This window comes from Dendropsophus ebraccatus, chromosome 2, assembly GCF_027789765.1.
Source record: "Dendropsophus ebraccatus isolate aDenEbr1 chromosome 2, aDenEbr1.pat, whole genome shotgun sequence".
NCBI classification, from domain to species: Eukaryota; Metazoa; Chordata; class Amphibia; order Anura; family Hylidae; genus Dendropsophus; species Dendropsophus ebraccatus.
The window spans coordinates 19,492,342-19,518,221 of NC_091455.1; the positions used below are offsets into that span (position 1 = coordinate 19,492,342).

Consider the following 25,880-nt stretch of genomic DNA (forward strand, 5'->3'; position numbering starts at 1 on the left):
CGGGGAGGAAGCAGAGCGCAGGAGGAGACTGGGAGCACTGGATAAGTAATATTAACCTGTGTGTTATATCATCAGCTGTCGGCCATGCATCACTATTATATGTAGCGATACGCAGTCAGTGCCCAATGACTTCAGGGCAGGGCCTAAAGAAATGATCGTTTCATTGGCTGATTGTTGCCCCTATTACATGGGGCATTAATCGGCCGAATCAGGCCAATTCTGCCGATTATCGCTCCGTGTAATAGGGCCCTATGGCTGCATTCATGTTTTCCCAGACTCCCTAGGGCTGCATCAAGCTTCTTCAGTCACCGGGAATCATATGACAAATGGTTGGACTTGAGCATGCTGTAGTTGTGCTTGTCTCTAATATTTATGTTTTGTTTGTAACTGGAAATGTGGATCCTCTAACCACAGTAGGTTTGGCACTAGCTAGACTTACAGATTCTCCCTATTCCTCACCTATAGACTTGTTACAGTCTCAGTTGGTGGTAGTATCTCTGTTGGAGCAGTAGCATAGTCAAGAAATGCATAAAAGGGTTGTCGTCAATAAATTGGATGCAACATGCCAGAGAACAAGATGGGAAATGGTTGGGAATGGAGCCAAGTATCAGAGCCAGGAGTTGAATGACAAGTACCAATTCCAAGGGTAAGGGTGAAGAACAAGGCCAATGTTGAAGTCAGGACCAAATGGAAACCAAGATCTCAATTGCTAGCAAGATGGGAACCAAGATCTATATCCATAACAAGTTGGGAACATAGTTGGGAATGGAGCCAAGGGTCAGAGCCAAGAGTAGAATGACAAGTACCAAGCAAACAATCCCAAGGGTAAGGAAGAAGGACAATGCCAAGTTCGAAGTCAGGGCCAGATGGAAACCAAGATCTCAATCAATAGCAAGATGAAGACCAGGATCTAAATCCATAACAAGTTGGAAACATAGTTGGGAATGGAACCAAGGGTCAAAGCCAGGAGTAGAATAACAAGTACCAGCTGAACAATCCCAAGGGCAAAGAAGAAACAATGCCCAGGAACAAGGCCAAGGTCCGAGTCATGGCCAAATGCAAACCAAGGTCTGAATCAATAGCACAAAAACAAGACCCAGACAAGAAGATGACATGTCACAATCATTAGGCCAGATGTCATCAGTGGGCACCACTTGCAAAATATTTTAACTATTCCAGAAATCCAGATAATAGATCCAAACAAATAACAATAATGGTCTGTATGATCCCATTTTCTCTTGACTTGTGTTTAGGACTTGCTTCAATTCTGCTGGACTCAAGACTTCAGTGTAAGGTGGTTCTTTAGAAAATAAAGCAGAACTATTGTTAATAAAAAACAAAATCATAACCTTAAAGAGGATGTACCACCAGGTACATCCTCTTTAATCTGACATAGGGATAGAACGGCGCCGTCATGGGCTCCCGTGTACGGTGCCGTTCTATCCACAGGTCCTGGGCCGGTGCTCAAGCACTGGAGGTAGGCCGGCCCGCCCCCAGTTGGAGGAAATGCAGGGGGTGCTGCCCGGACGTTCTTTAGATCTGCAGTCCATCACTAACATTATCAGGAAAATGGTTTATGCAGAGGGGCAACGATTAGCCAAATCCATTGTCTTTCTGCATGAGCTATTACACAAAATGATTATCGATCGGAACGGTTGTTAATCAACCAATAATTGCTTAGTGTAATAGTACTCTAAGCTTTTCTCTCTTGCACAGGACACATGGTATGCCCCACCCCATTGTCTAGTAATCCGTCTTGCTGAGGCTGTTACTAGAGATGCATTTTCCCATCCAACCTGCAGTGGACAGCAGATTTAAAGGAAGGGAGACACCTAGTGGCCAATACTTTAAAGCTGGTTTATCTGGGATCAGAAGTAATTTTTGGTAAAATAAGTGATTTACAAAAATGTTAGGAATAAATTAAGGTAACCATGAAAGATATAATTGGCTTTATCATTGTCCTGATATCCAAGAAGGAGAAATAATCCAGAGGATGGTACATCATATCTTGGAGTGACCTTTCTTGGGGGGGGGGTCACTAACTCTCACCTGTCTGGATCCCAGGATATAAGTTTATACATTTATAAGGTCAGGTGGCTGTCGACCCTATCCTACTTCCAGGAGTATTAAGGTAATCTGCGGCCGAGTTCTCAATTATAAAGCACTTAATACCGAAGGGAAAAGGAAGACCGCTGGACCCATTAAACTCCTCTCGTTCAGTGAGACGTTCCCTCAGGCCGCAGTCTAATTAGCTTTTGATGAGACATTCTTTCTTTGACTTTGCCCACTGGGATGGATGCACAGCTCCCGCGCTCCTCCACATAGACAGAGGCTTCCGTCGTGTCTGGTTTGAGTTTGCTTCTTCTGGAAGTATTATCTGTTTTTGTGTCATTGTGACTCATCCTCCGCAGCTAACCAGATGCTGAATTAACCTGTTCCTCAGTGGAGGCGCCTCCAGTCATCCTCTTCTGACCGTCATCCAATGTCGAAAATTGTGGTCATTCCTGGAAAACTCTACCGAAAACACTTCTCCAGATTAGATTAAACTCTTCTCAGTTTTTCCCACTTTCCATCTACTTATCCTTTCATTTGGTGCTTGTTACTTTTTTATGCGTGGAAACTTGTCCACTGAAGCTAAAACAAAGCGGGTTTCCATGAAGGATTACCCCCTTAAGGAATTGGCCTAGTTTGGGCCTTATGGACGAAATGGTTTTTGTTGTTGTTGTTTTTCTTTCTTAGCTCCACATTTCGAAACTCCAATTTTTTTCTATATTTCTATTGACATAACCATTTGAAGGCTTGTTTTTTTTACAGTTATATTTTTTATGACAATTAAAAGTTAAAAGTTGGATTATTTTAAGATTTTGTTTTCACCACGTTCAATTTAAAGGCGTACTCCGGTAAAAAATAATTTTTTATTTAGATTTGTACTTTACGTCTAATTAAAAATCTCCAGTCTTTCAGTGCTTATCAGCTGCTGTATGTCCTGCAGGAAGTGGTGTATCCTCTCCAGTATGACACAGTGCTCTCTGCTGCCACCTCTGTCCATGTCAGGAACTGTCCAGAGCAGGAGAGGTTTTCTATGGGGATTTGCTGCTGCTCTGGACAGTTCCTGACATGGACAGAGGTGGCAGCAGAGAGCACTGTGTCAGACTGGACATAATCCACCACTTCCTGCAGGACATACAGCAGCTGATAAGACTTGAGATTTTTTAAATAGAAGTAAATTACAAATCTATATAACTTTCTGAAACCAGTTGATTTGCAAGAAAAACAAAGCCGGGGTACCCCTTTAAGGGATAAATGACAGCTTAAAGGAGTCCAGGGAACAGAAGACAGCTGAAGCTTTCTGTTCCCCGACTCCAGGACTAAGGGTCCTATTACAGGGGACAATTATCGTGCAGAAAATCGTTATATAGTTCAAGTTTAAACAACAATCGTCCTGTGTACTTGCAGACAACATGTGTCGTTGATCATTGATTTAGAGCTGACCCTATAATCATTGTTAGGGTGCCTTTACACAGACAGATTTATCTGACAGATAAACAGGGAACAGGTCCTAAAGAATAGACTGAGATTTCTCCTCTTCTCAAATCCATTCCTGGCTTTGGCTTCAAAAATCTGTGTAAAGGCACCCTTAGTTGTTCGCTGTAATTCCACATTGTTCACTAATCGCTCAGTGTAATTCCACATTGTTGCTTCTTTTGACGGGATCAAATGGAGGAATTGATCGTAGTAACTAACGACTATTGTTCTATGTAATATAGGGAACAATTTCAGGTTAACGACAAACAATCCTAACAAGGAAAATGATGGTAGTCAGCTCACCTCCTGCTTGGGTCTGAAAGGATCCTCATACAAAGAAGAGGGTGCACGGGTCCGGCTTCGGCCAGCTGCCAGAATGAAGGTAACAAAAGTGGTGGTCCCAGCACTCCGCAGTTAAAAATATCAAAAAACTATATTTCATCTCAAAAGGATAAAAAAGCTCATATGATGGTAAGCTGCAAGAAACCTACGCGTTTGATTAAGCGCGCATGCACAGCTTACCATCATATGAGCTTTTTGAGATGAAATAAAGTTTTTTTATATTTTTAAGTGCTGGGACCACCACCTTTGTAGCAAACAATCATGCTTGCGATCGTTTAAACTTAATCGTTAATTGGTAAAAAAATCACTTTTTCTTCTAAGACCCTTAGACCCACCTCTCCATGTCTCAGATGGGGAGGAAATAAAAAACTTTCAGCGCTGGGGAGCAGAAAGCTGTAGTAGATTTTTTGCTCTCTAGACAACCATTTAAACCTTATTATGTAGATCTTTATGGGTTTTTTTGTTGTTTTTTTTTTTACTTTGTACTACTTTCGCAAATTAAAAATACAGTTTTAAATTTTTTTTGTTTTTGTCTCGCTACATTCTAGCAGCCATAACTTTTTCAGAATTTTATAAGGGCTTATCTTTTGTGGGATGACTAGCAATTTCATTGATACCATTTATGCAGCTTATTGATATCATTTTCTTGTTGTATTCACTGTGTGGCAAATGTAAAGATGTAGCGCTTATCTCCATGAGCATAGAGGCTATGGTCCGGATACTTACAATGTATGCCTCACCATTTAGTACTGTACTGAAGCCGGTCTTCCCGTACATACTGCCTTTCTCTAGTGTTTTTTTGCACATCTGTAAAAGAGTGCTATTACTGTGTATTCTAACAGTGATACACTAACTAACAGCCTATTCAGTGTTTAGGTAGAGCCTAATAATGTTATGTACATGGCGGACTTGTGGCATCATTAAAGCGACTCTGTACCCACAATCTGACCCCCCCCCCAAACCACTTGTACCCTCAGATAGCTGCTTTTACTCCAAGATCTGTCCTGGGGTCCGTTCAGCAGGTGATGCAGTTATTGTCCTAAAAAACAACTTTTCAACTTGCAGCCCTGTGTCAAACTGCCGTGGCCTAAAGTGTCTGTACCCTAACCTTGCATCACCCTCCGTCCCTCCTCCCCACCCTCCTCCTCATTAGGAATGCCACTGGCAGGATATTTCCTATTCCTCTGCAGTGAACATTGCACAGGTGCCTTAACGATCCAGCCCATGTGCCGTGTTCACACAGGTGATGAATAGTAGAAAATCTTCCTCGGGCATTCCTAATGATGAAGAGGGCGGGGAGGAGGGGCAGAGGTTGTGCCAGCCTAATGCACAGATACTCTAGGCCACGGTCGTTTGGCACGGGCTGCAAGTTTAAAAGTTGTTTTTTAGGACAATAACTGCATCACCTACCGAATGGACACCAGGACAGATCTTGGATTAAAAGCAGCTATCCGAAGGTACAAGTGGTTTGGGGGGGACAGATTGTGGGTGCAGAGTCACTTTAAACTATGGTATCTGATGGCTTTAGATAGAGGGAGCCCTGTTGGGCTAATAGAGCGAACTACTGAATAATATCTGGCTATTTACCTTAGCATCTAAGGGGTTAAATACAGAACAATCTCCATTGTCAGCCATTAGAGCTTGCTGTTGGTTGTATAACACTTCTGGCATCTATCTGTATTCAGAAACATATTCAGAAACATAAGTACAGTATTTTAAGAAACTTTGTAATTACTAGCTGAAAAATGCATTTTTATCATGAAAAAGCAGTTTCTTCAAATCACCTGTACAATTGATTTCTTAGAAAAAAAAAACGACAGTGACACTTTAAGACCTGATAAATCCCTTTTATCAAAAGTACCTGATGAAGAGGCTTGTCCAGCCCTGAAACAAGTAGTAATGAACATACATTATGCATGCTTAACGGAGAAGTCCGACGAAATTTTTTATTAAAGTATTGTATTGTCCCCCAAAAGTTATACAAATACACAATATACACTTATTACGAGATATGCTTTTAAAGTGCTTTTTTTCCTGCACTTACTACTGCATCAAGGCTTCACTTTCTGGATAAAATAGTGATGTCATGACCCGACTCCCAGAGCTGTGCGGGCTGTGGCTGCTGAAGAGGATGATGGCGGGGGGACACTGAGGGACACACGGCACTGGAGGGACACTGAGGGACACTGCCATCATCCTCTTCAGCAGCCACAGCCCGCACAGCTCTGGGAGTCGGGTCATGACATCACCATGTTATCCAGGAAGTGACATCACCATGTTATTTAGGAAGTGACATCACCATGTTATCCAGGAAGTGACATCACCATGTTATCCAGGAAGTGATGCCTTGATGCAGTAGTAAGTGCAGGGGAAAAGGAACTTTATTAGCATTTCCCATAATAAGTGCATATTGGGGATTTGTATAAATTTTGTAGGTCAATACAAAAATTTTCACCGGACTTCTCCTTTAACACCAGATCGCAGATGCATAGGCGCAAGACGGCCTATGCATGTAAAGCCTGATCGCCGCTATCCCCAAAATTACCCCCTACTCAACCCCCATTTCTACTGTATATTGTTATGTTAGTGCACAGCCAAAGCATGGTCAAATGACTGTACATGATCTCTCTAGACACAACATACATGTATAAGCACCTTATAATGTGCAGTGACTACACTATGATATACGTTATGGTCCTGAACATAAAGAGAAATAAAATCAATGGGTTTATGAACTTCTTAGTATATACATCTTACTCACACTCACCAAACCAAGAAAAATACTGGAGTTCCTCGTGGGCGGAGCCTGGCTTTCTTCTATGTTTATTGGACAGTGCATTCATTCATTTCCATTCACTACTCTCTTTTATGCCTGAAGTTTGATTCTTAGCACCGAGACTCCACACCTTGGAGAGATTATAGAGATGCTGTAAAACCAAATCCTTAAATTACTTTCCATTTCTTAATCTTTAGAAAACCTTTAAACTCACAGCCTGATAATTGTGAGATTAATTTCCCATTTGAATGCATTAATGCAAACAGTAGAAAAAGTCCCGAGGCTCCGTGTTTAACTCTCTGGAGTCAATTGCTCAGTGTACGGCAAAGGTCAGAAGTTTAATCCTAAGAAGAAACCGTTAGATTTTTTAAAATCCTGATATTAAATTGAAATGAATGGATTGCTATGTTGGTGTTTAGCAGTGGAAATAGTTAGATTGGGATTTCTGCTATGAACAGTGTTGTTCATATATACAGAGAGAGTCTCAGAGCTCTGAACACTGTAACCAATATAATATAATAGAGCCGTCTCATCAGTCTCTGCCAGCCTAATCTAATGACTCTGCATCTAGCTGAATCTATAGTATAGATCAGGGGTACTGAACAACTTTTAGTGAAGGGCCACTTACCGGGGCCTATCGTCAGGTGAAGGTCCCAGCTGAACATCAGTAGGAAACGTGTTTTGTTAATGTTTCACAAACGTTGTTGAACTATTTACATACAGAATTGATGCTTATTAGTGGGAAAACTGGCATTTTTTTCTCTATCACCAGCCCTTATATAGTCCCGCTGTCCACTCCCACAGTAGTATATAGCCCTCTGTGCGCTCCCCCAGTAGTATATAGCCCCCCTGTGCACTCCATCAGTAGTATTTAGCCCCTCTGTGCGCTCTCCCAGTAGTATATAGCCCCCCTGTGCGCTCCTCCAGTAGTATATAGCTTCCATGTGTGCTCCCCCAATAGTATATAGCCGCCCACTTTGTGTTCCCCAGTAGTATATAGACCCCCTGTGTAGTCATCCTCCCATATAGCCCCCCTGTTCGTTCCCCTCAGTGGTATAAAGACCCCCTGTGTGCTCTCCCAGTAGTATATAGCACCCCTGTGTGCTCTCCCAGTAGTATATAGACTGTGCGCTTCCCCAGTAGTATATAGTCCACCTGTGCACTCCCCCAGTAGAATATAGCCCCCTGTGCGCTCCCTCGGTAGTATATAGACCCCTGTGCGCTCCCTCAGTAGTATATAGCCCCTCTGTGCGCTCCCCCAGTAGTATATAGCCCCTTTGCGCTCCCCCAGTAGTATAAAGCCCTCCTGTGCTCTCCTCTAGTAGTATATAGCTCCCATGTGCACTCCCCCAGTAGTATATAGCCACCCACTTTGTGTTTCCCAGTAGTATATAGACCCCCTGTGTGCTTCCCCTCCAATATAGCCCTCCTGTGCGCTCCCCCAGTAGTATATAGACCCCCTGTGTGCTCCCCCAGTAGTATATAGCACCTCTGTGTGCTCCCCTCCTCTTCTATTCCCCTCTTGTGGCCACACTGCAGCGGTCACAAAAGGCCACTCTACCCTTGCGCTTGCGCAGTGACGTCACTGTGACCGCTGCGGCCACAATAGTGACTGACAGGGAGAGACATACCAGATGAGGAACCTTTTACTGTGTCCCTACACCAGACATATGCATTATACATATGTGAGAGGTTTCCTTTTAAACCATTGTCTGTTCTCTCTTCCTCAGGAACGTCTTTGACTGGATTGTGTACTTTCTTCTTCTGGCTGTCATCTGCACACATATAGCTGATATAGTTGTGCAACAAAACTCTGCTCTACACGTTTCTCATGTCCGAGTCTTTGCAGTCACCATTGTCTTTCTATGGCTACGGCTGATGAAACACGCCAGAGCAATCCGGTAAGTGAGTAGCAGTATATGTAATGGTGTCCTTACTCATAACACCGTATCTGGTATCATATTATTATAGGCTGTTCTAGAGGAAAATGTACAATTACTGTATTAGCTTCCATTGTACTTTCAATCAGATGTTGTTTTGAAATGTTACTGACAACATCTGCAAAGAGTTTGTATGTTCTCTCCATGTTTTTGCGTGGGTTTCCTCCGGGTACTCCGGTTTCCTCCCACACTCAAAACATACAGATTGTGAGTCCTAATGGGGACAGGGAGCAATAATTTCAAACGGTGTACAGTGCTGCGCAATCTGTGAGCGCTATACAAATAAAAAGCATTAAAGGGGTACTCTGTTCATATTTTTATGGTGTATTCTTTCCAATCTGACACAGTGCTCTCTGCTGCCACCTCTGTCTATATCAGGAACTGTCCAGAGCAGGAGAGGTTTTCTATGGGGATTTTCTGCTGCTCTGGACAATTCCTGAAATGGACAGAGGTGGCAGCAGAGAGCACTGTGTCAGACTTGAAAGAATACACCACTTTCTGCAGGACATACAGCAGCTGATAAGTACTGGAAGACTGGAGATTTTTAAATAGAAGTATATTACAAATCTGTATAAATTTCTGACACCAGTTGATTCAAAAGAAAAAAAAATGCTGGAGTTCCATTTAAATGACAGAAAAAACACTATGAACAAATAGTGAATGGTGGCAATCTCTGTCCAGGAACTTCAGCAGCACAGAAGGAGGGAAGACCTGTCTGACAGTGATAATCAGAAATGTTAAAGACCTTATGACAAATTGAGATTTGCTTAAGCTACAATGCCAACAAAACCGATAGCAAATTTATCCGGACAATGAAATGATGTACAGCACTGAACTGTGTGCAGCTCACCAATGGCTTTGTCAGGAACTGCAGAGCTACACAAGCCCTGATCCTGACAATTACATATCACTAGAGCTGCTGCGTGCAGATACTGAGCCTCCCCTGATGTCTATATAATACATGTTACCATTAGAAAAGACATTACACTGGGGAAGCTGTCTGTGTCAGTAGTGCTGCAGCCTCCCCTGATGTCTATATAATATATGTTACCATTAGAATAGACATTACACTGGGGGAAGATCTCTGTGTCCCTAGTGCTGCAGCCTCCCCTGATGTCTATATAATATATGTTACCATTAGAATAGACATTACACGTGGGGAAGCTGTCTGTGTCAGGGGTGCTGCAGGCATGGCACAGTGTAGCAGAATGAGTGGTGACTGACAGTTGACCAAGGCTTGTGCAGCCCTGCAGTTCCCAAGACAGCAGAAAAGGAGCTCTGTCGCCCTTTCTGCTGCCACTCAATTTAAAAAAATTATATATATATAGTGGTGCCTTGGATTACGACCATAATGTGTTCCGGGACTGTTCTTGTAATCCAAATGCACTTTTAGGCCCCGTTCCCACTGAGGAAAGGTAGCGGAATTCCGCAACGGAATTGTCCGCCGCGGAATGCCGTTAGCCTCCCGCTCATAATGGGAGTCTATGGGAGGCGCGCGCTCCTGCTCTGTACGCGCTGAAGAATGAACTCCCATTATGAGCGGGAGGCTAACAGCATTCCGCGGCGGACAATTCCGTTGCGGAATTCCGCTACCTTTCCTCAGTGGGAACGGGGCCTTAGGGTACAAACCCACTTGCCGGATCTGCAGCGAGTCTCCTTGCTGCGTTTTTGCAGCGAGACTTGCTGCAGATCCCAGCCCTATACTTTCATTAGCAGAGAAACTCGCAGCAGGGATGTACATCCCTGCTGCGATTTTGTCTGCAGCCCTCCTCATTAACCCCCTAGCCGCCGGACATTATACATTACCGGGTCCCCGTTCCTGCTTGCTTCGGGGCTCCCGGTGTCTTCACGGCCCGCCCTGCCAATCAGTGCGCTGCGGCAGGGCAGCGCACTGATTGGCGGGGCAGAATGTGCCGGGAGGCGCCGAAGCAAGCAGGAGCGGGGACCTGGTAATGTATATCCTGCCCGCCCCCCTGCAGCCCCGATCGCCCCCAGCCCCCGGCCGCATGATCGCCCCCCACACCCCCCGGCCGCAGGATCGCACCCTCCGGCCGCATAATCGCCCCCCGCACCCCCCGGCCGCATAATCGCCCCCCCCGCACCCCCCGGCCGCATGATCGCCCCCCGCACCCCCCGGCCGCACGATCGCCCCCCGCAGCCCCTGGCCGCACGATCGCCCCCCACAGCCCGTGCGGCCGGGGGGTGCGGGGGGTGATCATGCGGCCAGGGGCGATCGGGGCTGCGGGGGGCAATCATGCGGCCGGAGGGTGCGGGGGGCCATCGGGGCTGCAGGGGGGGCGGGCAGGATATACATTACCAGGTCCCCGCTCCTGCTTGCTTCGGCGGCTCCCGGCACGTTCTGCCCGGCCAATCAGTGCGCTGCCCTGCCGCAGCGCACTGATTGGCCGGGCGGGCCGTGAAGACACTGGGAGCCCCAAAGCAAGCAGGAACGGGGACCCGGTAATGTATAATATCCGACGGCTAGGGGGTTAATGGGGAGGGCTGCAGACAAAATCGCAGCAGGGATGTACATCCCTGCTGCGAGTTTCTCTGCTAATGAAAGTATAGGGCTGGGATCTGCAGCGAGTCTCGCTGCAAAAATGCAGCAAGGAGACTCGCTGCAGATCCGGCAAGTGGGTTTGTAACCTTAAACAAAAGCCAATTTTCCTATAAGAAATCACAGACAACTGGTTCGACACCCCAAAAATAATGATTTTTTTATTCTGAATAAAATTTACTGCACAGTATTGCAATTGGCATGTGGAGTATAATGTATAGTAAGTGCAGAAACCAGAAAAAACAGCAGCAGATTGTAGATACAGGATGGAGCTGCAGATCCCCATAATGCAGTAGTGTAGTACAACAGGCTAGAAAAGAGAAGCTGGGCTGCTGTCAGAGGTCTGTGTGGTCACATGACAGCAATGGGGAAGGGGTGTGTTCAGCATGGACCAATCAGAAAGTGAGAATCACAGAGCAGTGCAGGACAGTGACAGAAACTTTATATACAGCAGTGTGAATGGCTGAGTGTAAGTGCAGGCACATTATAGCAGCAGTGTGTATAGCTGAGTGTGAGTGCAGGCACATTATAGCAGCAGTGTGAATGGCTGAGTGTTAGTGCAGGCACGTTATAGCAGGAATGGGGAGGATGGGAAACACAAGGGCGGACAGAGACTGCAGGGAGCAGGAAGGAATGAGCAGGGAATATGTGAGCACAGTATAGCAGCACTCTCTGTCCGGGGAGAGAGGGGTTACAGCTATAAAGAGATTACCTCCACAGTCCTGTCCCCTGATGCAAGCCCCAGCCTAAAGTGGATCTGCTATGATTTGGAAGGTGAGGGAGACTTCCTGGGTCAGAGTACAGTGCTATAGACCACGCTATGCAGACCATGCCCCTCCCCCACTCCCCCTCCCACCCAGTACAGGAAGCTCTTAAACCAAAGCAATGCTCTTAAACCAAGTTACAATTTTGAGAAACTGTGAGCTCTTAAATCAAAATGCTCTTAATCCCAATTACTTTTAAACCACCACAAGGTACCACTGTGTGTGTGTGTATATATATATATATATATATATATATATATATATATTATATATATTTATATATATATATATATATATATATATATATATATTTATTTTTATTTATTTTTTTACATTTCTTTAATGTCAGGCTATGTTGACACTACGTAAAAGTACGGCCGTTGTTGCCAAGGGCAACAACGGCCGTACTTTTGGTGCGGTGGAACAATGCCTTACTTTCAATGGGATCCCAGCTGGAGCGTATACACATCGTATACGCTCCGTCCGGGATCCCATACGGGGCGCAAATACCTGACATGTCAGTTTTCTGTGGCCGGCATTCAGTGAATTCCGGCCGCAGAAAACCCTATCAGTTCACACAGTGAAGCGAGTGGCTCCGGCCGCTTGCTTCACTGTGTGCTATGGGAAGCTCTGATGCGGGAGCGCGCTGATGCGCCAGCATCAGACCTCTGCGGCCGGAAAGATCATCCGGCCAGAGACCGGCCATTCCGTGACCTGGCCGGTCACGGAATGGCCAGTCTCATATGACGTGTGAACATAGCCATATACTGTAAAAAAAAAAAATAATAATTTTTTTGCGTTATTTAACTTAAAGAAATTGAAAAAAAAAAAATATATATATATATATATATATAGTATATACATAGTATATATATATATACAGTAATACCTCGGTTTTCGAACGCTTTGGAACTCGAACTGCTTGGTTTTCGAACGAAAATTTACCCAGAAGTAGTGTTTGGAATTCGAACTTTGCTCGGTTTTTGAACGTTTTTGCGAGCGTGGATGGTGGGTTGTACCTGGCGAGCTAAGCAGTGGTGAGGCTTCACATACAGTACAGTGCTGTATAAGACTGCTGGAGTGCATATACAGTGCAGAAGTAGTACAGGCAGTGCACCACCATCTCCTATACATTACAGTGCTTTGATGGGGGGGGACGCTATACAGTAAAGGATGGGTGAGGAGTTGGTGACTACTGTACTAGAATTGCTGGTTCTGATGAACATTTCTTATGTTTAATGTCCTGTACAGTATAGTGCTGTTCTGTACTGTAGTGTAGTGATTATACCGAGCACTTATCAGTGTAATAAATGATATTGTAGGTAATTATTGGTGGCTGCTGGAACCAATTAATCACATTTACATTATTTCCTATGGGAAGACACTTCTTGGTTCTCAAACTGCCTTCCGGAACCAATTAAGTTCGAGAACCGAGGTACCACTGTATATATATATATATATATATATATATATATATATATATATATATACACACATTTTTTTCCAACCTCTGTAATCATTCTGCAATATTAAAAAAAAAGGTTCTGCAGCTTTCTAATATACCTTGTGTGATCAGAGGGTGTCCTAATAGTATATAAAATCAGCCGTGTAAGTAGATGAAAGAAGTCTATAGGGATCAATTACCCTATATACAGTGATCCCTCAACATACAATATTAATTAGTTCCAGGACGACCATTGTATGTTGAGATCAAAATTCAATGGAAAACTGGCCCAGGTAGAGAGCAGCACAGGACATGTAGTATCACACTATACTCAGGAGAATCACTACTAGACGGACAACCAGTGCAGGCACCTCAATAATACTGGGGTTTTACCAGTAAAATGGCCATTTCCATTCATTGGTCAGTTATTCACATGTGCCGCAGATCCTGACTGTCTGTAGCATTGTATGTTGTATGTTGAGTCTGGTCTCAAGTTACGATGGTCCAGAAAGGAACAGTGTATGTTAAAAACATATTGTATCTTGAGGCCATTGTAAGTTGAGGGATCACTGTACTATGATGACCATAATGCTTAGAATACTTCATGTTATATTTATGATCTTTTATTTTTTCATCTTCTGTTTTGGTTTAGATTAGGAATAGGTGAACAATTAGGACTGGGACAATTAGAAGCTCAGGAGCAGGGAGGGATTCCTGGCTCTTTGCCTCTGGCTAAAGCATAGGGTTAGAGGAGTCAGATGTTCCTGGCACCCCTGGTGCATTATGCATTCCTCCGCTGTCAGTCATGGAGGCACGCGCCCTTATAGCCCAGGCTGTGATTGATGATTCAGTGACCCCCTCATCATTTATTTCTCCCTGTCATTGTGGTATATATGATGGACTGACAGAAGGAGAGGACAATCATCGGGTCATATAGCGATCAGTCACCACCTGCTCTCATTTGTCACACACAACAATAGGGGCACAAGCAGATCTGATCACAGGGACAAAGATGTATAAAGGTGAAGGTGTCAGGGTAGACGTTATATCCACACTATTCTATAGTCTTTTTTTATTTGTATAGTGCACACAGATTCCCTATCTGTATGTTTTTGGGTGTGGGAGGAAACTGGAGTACCCGGAGGAAACCCACGCAAACACAGAGAGAACATACAAACTCTTTGCAGATGTTGTCCTTTGAACCCAGGACCCCAGCGCTGCAAGGCTACAGTGCTAACCACTGAGCCACCATGCTGCCCTGAGTCTAATATACTGTCTAATATTATGTATTGATAATATATACTATAAAGTATACACGATTAGGCCACTGTTTCCATAAATTACAGTACTTATCCTGTACTGATCCTGAGTTACTTTCTGTATGGCTACGTTCACACAGAGCAAAAGGGGCGGATTACGCGAGGAAATATTTCCGCCTGAAATCAACTGACACTGAATTCCGAGCAGAATGTAAGCGGAATCCCTGCGTATTTCAGCGTGGAATACTCGAGGAATCCGCGCTGATTCTGCATGCATTCAGCGCTGATATTCAGCGAGTATTCGGTGAGTAATAATAGAGGGAGGTGCCAACAACAATTTTGCAGACTTTGGAGACTAGACTATACGGTACCTGAATTTTCTAGAACAGATCACCTCAGAGCTGGCAGAGGAGAAGGAGCTGAGCTGAGCAGAGAGAAGCTGAGCAGAAATGGCAAAACATCACTGCTTTGCAATTGATGGAGATGCACTAATTTCAGAGGTATGTATGTATGTATGTTTTTTGGGGGGAAACTTTTGCAGTGGTCATATGCTGTGTGCATGCTGACATTGTCATTTCTTTTTTGTGGGCCCCTGGTATCACCTCCTTTGGGTTGTCTTGGAATTCCCCCACCCTTTTTCCCCCCATTTCCGCGCTGATCCAGCGCGTAATTTGCACTTGTATTAGGCGCTGAATACCCGCGTATTCCACGCTGAAACAGAAAATCAGAGCCCCATTGATTTGTATAGGCTTCCGCTAGCGGAAGAATCAACACGTTCATTCTTCTGGCGGAGAGCGGATTAGCCGCGGAACTTTCAGCGAGGAAATTCCATCGTGTGAACTGCAGAGCAGAATTTCCATTCAACACAATGGAAATTAGCTCTTCACCTATTTTAACGGCTGAAATTTCAGCGCTGATTTAGCGCAGAAATTCAGCTGCTTTTGCTCTGTGTGAACGAGCCCTTATACTCCAGAGCTGCACTCGCTATTCTGTTGGTGAGGTCATTGTGTACATACATTACATTACTGATCCTGTACTGATCCTAAGTTACTTTATGTATTATACTCCAGAGCTTCACTCACTATTCTGCTGGTGGGGTCACTGTGTACATACATTACATTACATTACTGGTCCTGAGTTACATCCTGTATTAGGCTACGTTCACACGCTGTGAACATCCAGCCGTTCCGTGACCCCGGCCGGGTCACGGAACGGCCGGTCTCAGTCTGGATCATCCCGGCCGGTAAAGTACTGGCCGGGTGATCTTACCGTCCGCGGAGCTTTGATGCGCGTCAGAGCTTCCCATAGCCTACAGTGAAGCAAGCGGCCGCAGAAAACTGACATGTCAGTTTTTTACAACGCCGCATAGGATCCCGGCCGGAGCGCATACGACGTGTGTACGCCCCGGCCTGGATCCCATTGAAAATAAGGCTATGTTCCACCCCTCAAAACTACGGCCATAGTTCTGCGTAGTTTTACGTAGTGTGAACATAGCCTTATACTCCAGAGCTGCACTCACTATTCTGCTGGTGGAGTCCCTGTGTACATACATTACATTACTGATCCTGTACTGATCCTGAGTTACATGCTGTATTATACTCCAGAGCTGCACTCACTATTCTGCTGATGGGGTCTCTGTGTACATACATTACATCTCTCACATTTCTGCTTTGACTCTGTATCAGTGCAATACAATAATACATCTTTTCTAGATTGATTCTGCATGTGATGTGATGCTGAATGGTGAGCATATACAATGACCCTGTCCAGTTGTAGTCGTAGTCAGTGAGGAGTCTGTGACATTACACCAGGCTCGTAGCTGATGGGGCTGGGACACCCTATACACCTGGTCCTATATATACTGGCTGTGCTGCCTCCTATGTTTTCCTCATTAACATTCATCAGATTTTTAGCATGCCTTTCTGCTTTGATGATGTCGTCCGGTTTTCATCGCATCATAAGTATCTGTCTATTTCACTGCTATGTAATTACATCTTCTAGGAGCTAGATGTGGTCCGAGCCAAGAGGTCAGCCGTCTACGCCGCAGCTTTTTAGAACATTACTACAGGTTGTTCCTTAGCTGGGTTTTCTGTTATCTGAGATGAATGGAGTCTGAGGTCCCATGAGACGTCTATTATTATCCATGGAGGTTCTCCTGACGCATTCATCATACAACAATCCACACACATTAGAAATTCCTGCCTCCGGCTCAGTTCACACACGTGCATGAGGGTTCCCATCACGTCTCTTGTATTTTACTACAACAAGAATAGCGGAGAATGCACCAATATTGCTGCTGAAAATATCAGAAGCTCATAGGGGTCTATTATAATTTATAGCAAGGGTAGGGAACCTTGGCTCTCCAGCTGTTGCAAAACTACAACACCCATCATCCCTGGACAGCCAAAGCTTTAGCTTTGGCTGTGAGAAAGTTATACGGATTTGTAAAGTACTTCTATTTAAAAAGATAAATTCTTCCAGTACTTATCAGCTGCTGTATGTCCTGCAGGAAGTGGTGTGTTCTTTCAAGTCTGACACGGTGCTCTCTGCTGCCACCTCTGTCCATGTCAGGAACTGTCCAGAGAAGTAGCAAATCCCTATAGAAAACCTCTCCTGCTCTGCACAGTTTCTGACAAGGACAGAGGTGGCAGCAGATTGACAATGAGTTGTAACCACTCACAGGTCGCAAATCTGTAAAGCAGCACAGAACAGTATAAACCTCATTTAAGGGGCACACCGCAAACCCTCTAGGGCCCCATCCTAGGTCCAAACAATAACTGTAGAACAGTGAAATCCCTTTTAGTCACACTTGCATTGTTTTGATTTGACACCTTTCTCAAGCAGTGAAACATTGCAAGTGTGAGTACAAGGGATGTGACTGTAGTGCTGCCTTGGGCTCCTTCTATAATTATGTTTCCACATATCATCCCTGGTGGTGTTAGAAATACAAGAATTGCCTGGAGGACAAGCACAGGAGCACCAGAAGGTGAGTATGCCGTACTTCTGTTGGTACAGGGTCAGATTATGGGCCTGTGTGCACTTATCACTAAAGTTATATCTCATGTTCTAAAACAGTCATGTCAAACTATGACTATGGGGGAGGGCTGGCTACTATATAAGAGACTATGGGGAGGGCTGGCTACTATATAAGAGACTATGGGGAGGGCTGGCTACTATATAAGAGACTATGGGAAGGGCTGGCTACTATATAAGAGACTATGGGGAGGGCTGGCTACTATATGAGACTACAGGGGAGGGCTGGCTACCATATGAGACTTGAGGGGAGGGCTGGCTACTATATGAGACTATGGGGAATGGCTGGCTACTATATAAGAGACTATGGGGAGGGCTGGCTACTATATAAGAGACTATGGGGAGGGCTGGCTACTATATGAGACTACAAGGGAGGGCTGGCTACCATATGAGACTTGAGGGGAGGGCTGGCTACTATATGAGACTACAGGGGAGGGCTGGCTACCATATGAGACTTGAGGGGAGGGCTGGCTACTATATGAGACTATGGGGAATGGCTGGCTACTATATAAGAGACTATGACGGAGGGCTGGCTACTATATGAGACTATGGGGAAGGGCTGGCTACTATATAAGAGACTATGAGGGAGGGCTGGCTACTATATGAGACTATGGGGAGGGCTGGCTACTATATGAGACTAGTAGGAAGGGCTGGCTACTATATGAGACTATGGGGGATGGCTGGCTACTATATGAGACTATGGGGAGGGCTGGCTACTATATGAGACTATGGGGGAGGGCTGGCCACTATATGAGACTATTGGGGAAGCTGGCTACTATATAGGACACTTGGGGGGCTGGCTACTATTTGGGCACTACTGGGAGGGCTGGCTACTATGTCGGGCAATTTTGGTTGGGTTGGCTACGACATGAGGCAATATTGGGGGAGGGGGTTGGCTGTTGCATGGGTTGGGGTTTAATCAAATCATAGCAATTTATCATGTCATTTATCATAGTGCACAGGGCTGGGAGACGCACATCACTGACAGTGCCAGGACCACCGCATTCGCACTTAAATAATTATCAAGGTTGGCCCACGACTATGACCAATTTTTTAAATTTGGCCCACTGTGTATTTCAGTTTGACACCCCTGTTCTAAAATATTCATACATTGCTAGGGCCGGTACCTTTTCTATACTCATCTGTGCTTCCTTAAAGGGGTTATGCAACGAAAAACGTTTTCTTTCAAATCAACTGGTTTCAGAAAGTTATATAGATTTGTAATTTTCTTCTATTTAAAAATCTCCAGTCTTCCAATACTTATCAGCTGCTGTATGTCCTGCATGAAATGTTTTCTTCCCAGTCTGACACAGTGCTCTCTGCTGTCTCCTCTGTCCATGTCAGAAATTGTCCAAAGCAGCAGCAAATCCCCATAGAAAACTTGTAATGGATCATAGTATGAGATGGTACCGGCCTGTAATGGAGCATAGTATGAGATGGTACCAGCCTGTAATGGAGCATAGTATGGGATGGTACCGGCCTGTAATGGAGCATAGTATGAGATGGTACCGGCCTGTAATGGAGCATAGTATGAGATGGTACCAGCCTGTAATGGAGCATAGTATGGGATGGTACCGGCCTGTAATGGAGCATAGTATGGGATGGTACCGGTCTGTAATGGAGCATAGTATGGGATGGTACCGGCCTGTAATGAAGCATAGTATGAAATGGTACCGGCCTGTAATGGAGCATAGTATGGGATGGTACCGGCCTGTAATGGAGCATAGTATGAGATGGTACCAGTCTGTAATGGATCATAGTATGAGATGGTACCGGCCTGTAATGGATCATAGTATGGGATGGTACCGGCCTGTAATGGAGCATAGTATGGGATGGTACAGGCCTGTAATGGAGCATAGTATGGGATGGTACCGGTCTGTAATGGAGCATAGTATGGGATGGTACCGGCCTGTAATGGAGCATAGTATGAGATGGTACCGGCCTGTAATGGAGCATAGTATGAGATGGTACCGGCCTGTAATGGAGCATAGTATGAGATGGTACCGGCCTGTAATGGAGCATAGTATGAGATGGTACCGGCCTGTAATGGAGCATAGTATGAGATGGTACCGGTCTGTAATGGATCATAGTATGAGATGGTACCGGCCTGTAATGGATCATAGTATGAGATGGTACCGGCCTGTAATGGAGCATAGTATGAGATGGTACCGGCCTGTAATGGATCATAGTATGAGATGGTACCGGCCTGTAATGGATCATAGTATGAGATGGTACCGGCCTGTAATGGAGCATAGTATGAGATGGTACCGGCCTGTAATGGATCATAGTATGAGATGGTACCGGCCTGTAATGGAGCATAGTATGAGATGGTACCGGCCTGTAATGGAGCATAGTATGGGATGGTACCGGCCTGTAATGAAGCATAGTATGGGATGGTACTGGTCTGTAATGGATCATAGTATGGGATGGTACCGGCCTGTAATGGAGCATAGTATGGGATGGTACCGGCCTGTAATGAAGCATAGTATGGGATGGTACTGGCCTGTAATGGAGCATAGTATGAGATGGTACCGGCCTGTAATGGAGCATAGTATGGGATGGTACCGGCCTGTAATGGAGCATAGTATGAGATGGTGCCGGTCTGTAATGGAGCATAGTATGAGATGGTACCGGTCTGTAATGGATCATAGTATGAGATGGTACCGGCCTGTAATGAAGCATAGTATGAGATGGTACCGGCCTGTAATGGAGCATAGTATGAGATGGTGCCGGTCTGTAACTGAGCATAGTATGAGATGGTACCGGCCTGTAATGAAGCATAGTATGGGATGGTACCAGCCTGTAATGGAGCATAGTATGAGATGGTGCCGGCCTGTAAGGGAGCATAGTATGAGATGGTACCGGCCTGTAATGGATCATAGTATGAGATGGTACCGACCTGTAATGGAGCATAGTATGGGATGGTACCGGCCTGTAATGGAGCATAGTATGGGATGGTACCGGCCTGTAATGGGGCATACTATGGGATGGTACCGGCCTGTAATGGAGCATAGTATGAGATGGTACCAGCCTGTAATGGAGCATAGTATGGGATGGTACCGGCCTGTAATGAAGCATAGTATGGGATGGTACCAGCCTGTAATGGAGCATAGTATGAGATGGTGCCGGCCTGTAATGGAGCATAGTATAAGATGGTACCAGCCTGTAATGGAGCATAGTATGGGATGGTACCGGCCTGTAATGGAGCGTAGTATGGGATGGTACCGGCCTGTAATGGAGCATAGTATGGGATGGTACCGGTCTGTAATGGAGCATAGTATGGGATGGTACCGGACTGTAATGGATCATAAATTCTACATGGTCACTTCTGTTACCCCTAAACAACAAGCCCCCACCATGTGCCCTGTATTACTAACACTTGTTTGAACGCGCTCCAGCCTCTAATGTTTGCTGCTTTATGTAATGTTTTTTTATTATTATTTTTTATCAGTCTTCTTGGCCCGTTCATCGTAATGCTGGGAAAGATTGTGACTGACGTTCTAAAATTCCTCTTTCTCTATGGAGAATTTTACATTCCTTACGCTTGTGCCTTCTGGATCATCTTTGGAGGTAACGTATTCACGCCCGTTATCTTGCCTATATATATGATATGTTTTATTTTGTTTTACATCACCAGACACATCAACGCTATCAAATGCCGGGAGCAAGTAATGATTTTCCACTGAGCACTAAGCTGCCCCCACTCCAGCCGCCACCCCGCAGGGTTCACAACCCCGATTCCATTCCATCCGAATAAGATAATTACATGGAATTGATCCAGACGCAGATCAGAAGCAATGTGCATAATGCATAATGTGTAAATAATCATTTATCCCCTCACATAACAGCAGGAATACTCTACAAAGTACGGAAAAACTGCATTGCGGGGTTGTATAGATACAAAGGGTAATTTTTTACATGCGATATTATATATACACAGTGAACGATTTCCCACTTTGGGATTTTCCCACTAAAGAAAATGAGGGGGAAAAAAAGATGACATATCTGTGACTAAACCACCATGGTAAATTACAGAGTACCTTCTGGCTAAGCTCAGAGTTTGCTAAGTTTTATAGCATTTTTTTATCATACTTTTTACATAATGTCGTTTTCCATAGAGTCAGGTCCTAGGAACTTATCATCTCAGCACCAAGATAATCATGGCCGACCACATGTGCACTAACAAGCTATAAAAAAAAAAGCATAAGCATTGCATGTCAAGGCGTCCTTAAAAGTGGAGAACCGAGTCCGTACAAAACCTGAGTATCGTTCTACCAACCTGATTGGTATTGCTCATTAGGGATGAGTGAAAGTTTAGGTTCGCACTGCCTGGATGACAAGTCATAGATGTATCAGGGCAGGTTATAGCCCCCAAGTGTAAGCCAGGAGCGTTTCCATGTAGTACAGTAAGGCTATGTTCACATGGCGTAAGAGACCAGCCGTTCCGTGATTCAGCCAGGTCACGGAACGGCCAGTCTCTGAAAAGATCATCCCGGCTGGTACTGCAGTACCAGCCGGATGATATTTTGGCCAGCAGAGTTCTGATGCGCGCCCCCATCAGAACTCCCCACTGCACGCTATGAAGCTCGCGGCCGCAGCCGCTCGCTCCATAGTGTGCACTGCCATGGTTTTCTGCGGCCGCTATTCAATGAATAGCGGCCGCAGAAAACTGACATCTCAGTTCTTTGCAGCGCCGCTAGGGATCCCGGCCGGAGCGTATACCATGTGTATACACTCCGGCCGGGGTCCCATAGACACCTGGCCAACGTATTTTCTCGTATTAACTATGGCCGTTGTTGCAATCGGCAGAAGAAATACAAAAAAATACGTTGTGTGAACATAGCCTAACAGGGTATTAGGGTCCTATTAAAGATAATTGCAAATAAGATTGTTTATCGTTCCTGAAATTGTTCACGAAATTACACAGAACGATAGTCGTTAGTTACAATCGTTACTACGATCACTTACTCCATCGGATCCCAGCAAATGAAGGAACGATGTGGAATTACACTAAAGGATCAGTGAATGAATGGGGAATTACACTGAACAATTAGCGATGACTTTAGGGTCAGCTCTAAATCAACGATCGACACTTGAACAATATTTCGATCATTGCCGGCAATTACAGAGGACGATTATCCTTTAAATTCGAACAAAATGACTATTTTCCGCCCGATAATCGTCTCGTGTAATAGGGCCCTTAGGCAGCACTGTGTACGGTCTAATTTGTGTTAGTGGTAGCAAAGTCCCTGACAACCACCCTCTCAGATGTCGAGCTGGATGGTGTTTGTGGAGCCCTTGATGGTATAGTGCAAAATAAATCCAGACATTGGCATAAGGCACAACATTTACCATAGACAGATTCTTCCAAAGTATTTCTTTTTGGAGGGGAATGGTAAAATCTGTGTTCGCCATGTCATCTACAACTGAGAGGTACTGGTCTCTGAGATCTTCTAGGTTGGCAGCCTAGGTCCGGCCTAAAGGCTAAAAAGAGTGATTATATATATATATATATATATATATATATATATATATATATATTCTCAGTAGAGACTAGGAAAAGACATCCTGTAGGACAGGGTTCTTTAGGAGAGTTTAGATAGCCCCAAAAGGTCCTGGTTATAGGACTGCAGGCCTGTAGAGACTAGACTGAGCTTAACCCAGCCTTTCAGATCAAGAGACTTCTTAGACTGCCCAAGTTTCCCATTGCTCTGTAGAGAGGCTAGGCTTAAAACAGTAAGGTTCTATTAAAGGGAACCCATCACCATAAAAGTTCTACCTAAGCTATTGGCATCATATTATAGAGCAGGAGGAGCTGAGCAGATTGATATATATCTTTATGAGAAAAAATTCAGTATAATTTGTAATTTATTCATTGAAATCTCTGATGTTTCCAGGCTAAAGAGTCCAGTCCATTGAGTGACCCCGCCCACTGGACTCCATAACACAGAATGATCCAAGATTTCAATCAACATGTTACAAGTTATACTGAATCTTCTTTTTGAAGATATATGTCAATCTGCTCAGCTCTTCCTGCTCTATACCATGATGGTGATAGGTTAGATAGCATTGTTTTGGTGACGGGTTCCCTTTAAAAAATGTGTGTGCAGGTTTGTAGTGCCTAGGTTACCCCTTTCTCTCAGTCAAACATGGAACCAGTGCAACTACAATACAAAAATATAAAAGGTTAGTAAAACAAGAAATTAGCCAACTGGCACCCAACCAACAGACCCTGCAGGGATCCCAGTAGGACACTGCATATACAATGTGCTGATCTCTGGTTACTATATGGGCAATCAAAATAGGTTTACTGTATGCATAAGAGTCTATTCACTTTTGACGCTAGACAATGGAAGGAATATTTGTCCAGAAGGTTATACCATCCAAATTTTCTATGAAAACACACTCAGTAAGAAATAAACCTGTCCATAGATGTATGTATTATTTACCAGCAGCTATTTGTTCCTATGTTTTTAGGTCTAGTAGCCAACATGGCCACTGTCCCTCAGATGTTGTTCACCATATTCCGCATCACTCTGGTTGATGACTATAACTTTGACGACATGTACGCTATTGATCCCGTCATGGCTTATATACTATGTGGAACGTTCTTAGGAGTCTCCTCCATCCTCTGTATCAACTTGCTGATAGCCCTACTGGCGGATACATTTCAAAGGTATAATGTGTATAAAGCTTAAAGGGATACTCTGGCGAAAATCTTTTTCTTTCAATTCAACTGGTTTCAAAAACTGGTATAGATTTGTAATTTACTTCTATTTAAAAATCTGCAGTCTTCCAGTACTTCTCCGCTGCTGTATGCCCTGCAGGAAGTGGTGTTTTCTTTCCAGTCTGACACAGTGCTCTCTGCTGCCACCTCTGTCCATGTCAGGAACTGTCCAGAGCAGGAGGGGTTTTCTTTTTTCTTTTCTTTTTTTTTGTTAATGGGGATTTGCTCCTGCTCTGGGCAGTTCCTGACATGGACAGAGGTGGCAGCAGAGCGCACTGTGTCAGACTGGAAAGAATACACCACTTCCTGAAGGACATACAGCAACTGATAAGTACTGTAAGACTGGAGATTTTTAAGTGGAAGTAAATTACAAATCCATATAACCTTCTAAAACCAGTTGATTTCAAAACAAAATATTTTTGCCGGAGTACCCCTTTAATTTCATTTATCTGACCCGCTGTGGATGTAATGTTATCTAAGCATCAGGCCATATCAAATACATTTAATTATTGTTTTTATAGGGTTTACGATAATGCAACAGCAAACGCGGTCATGCAGCAAGCAACCATGCTGCTACAGATAGAGGAAAACCTCAGCAAAAAGAATAAATCTAAGTTTGAGCACTACATGCATACCAGCTGCGCCCCTCTATCTCTCTTCTATGATGATGACCTCACCACCGAACAAGATGATGATCTGAAAAAAGTCACCATCCAAATTAAGGTAAATTTCAATGAAATGCCATGGCGGTGCTTTGCATATATTTGTTTTTTCTAACATAAAAATTGTGGCTGCTTTAAGTTTCCCCGGTAATAACAGATGAGCACTAGGGGTGTATTGCTTTAAGCCCCCTTAAACCACATTTCGGGGCAGGTTATTATTTTAACAATGTTTAACTATGACTGATCCAAACTAAAGCTCTCAGGTTAAATGGGCACTGTCATTATGAATAAATCATTTTAAATCAGCAGGGGAGGTGAAATACTTCTTTTACTTTTTTTGCCTGTTTTCTATATGAAATATACATTCGGCCACTGGGTGTCTCACTTACTGGATAGCTACAGTTGAGGCTCCGTCACTACGGCCATTTGGTCTTTAGTAACAGCACAAAAAGAGACAGAATGCAGAAAGTGATGTCAGTTTGCCCAGCGAAGGTGAATGCTGATTGGTCAGCAGCTGTACACACCCCTGTACACGCCCCTGTACACACCCCTGTACACGCTCCTGTACACGCCCCTGTACACACCCCTGTACACGCTCCTGTACACACCCCTGTACACGCCCCTGTACACGCCCCTGTACACACCCCTGTACACGCTCCTGTACACACCCCTGTACACGCTCCTGTACACACCCCTGTACACTGCTGCAGGTGAGTAAACTAAATGATTAAAAAAGGCTCCGTTTACCATCTCAGACTGAAATGCATAAGCAATGCAATGGGGCCCTAAATGCGACGTTCGAGCAGCAAAATGAAATAAAACTGGACATCATACATAATGTAAGCATTAAA

At 44.4% G+C, this 25,880-nt stretch overlaps 1 protein-coding gene across 4 annotated transcripts in view; it reads left to right on the forward strand.

The window, feature by feature from the left end:
* LOC138783004 (transient receptor potential channel pyrexia-like) overlaps positions 1 to 25,880 on the forward strand; it is a 167,189-nt gene that overhangs the window by 112,961 nt on the left and 28,348 nt on the right. For all 4 annotated transcript variants that reach the window (XM_069957110.1, XM_069957113.1, XM_069957111.1 and 1 more), the window contains exons 14-17: positions 8,374 to 8,544; positions 21,092 to 21,210; positions 24,118 to 24,316; positions 24,889 to 25,090. In XM_069957110.1, coding sequence (XP_069813211.1) covers positions 8,374 to 8,544; positions 21,092 to 21,210; positions 24,118 to 24,316; positions 24,889 to 25,090 — 691 coding nt within the window. The remainder of the gene's footprint in view (positions 1 to 8,373; positions 8,545 to 21,091; positions 21,211 to 24,117; positions 24,317 to 24,888; positions 25,091 to 25,880) is intronic.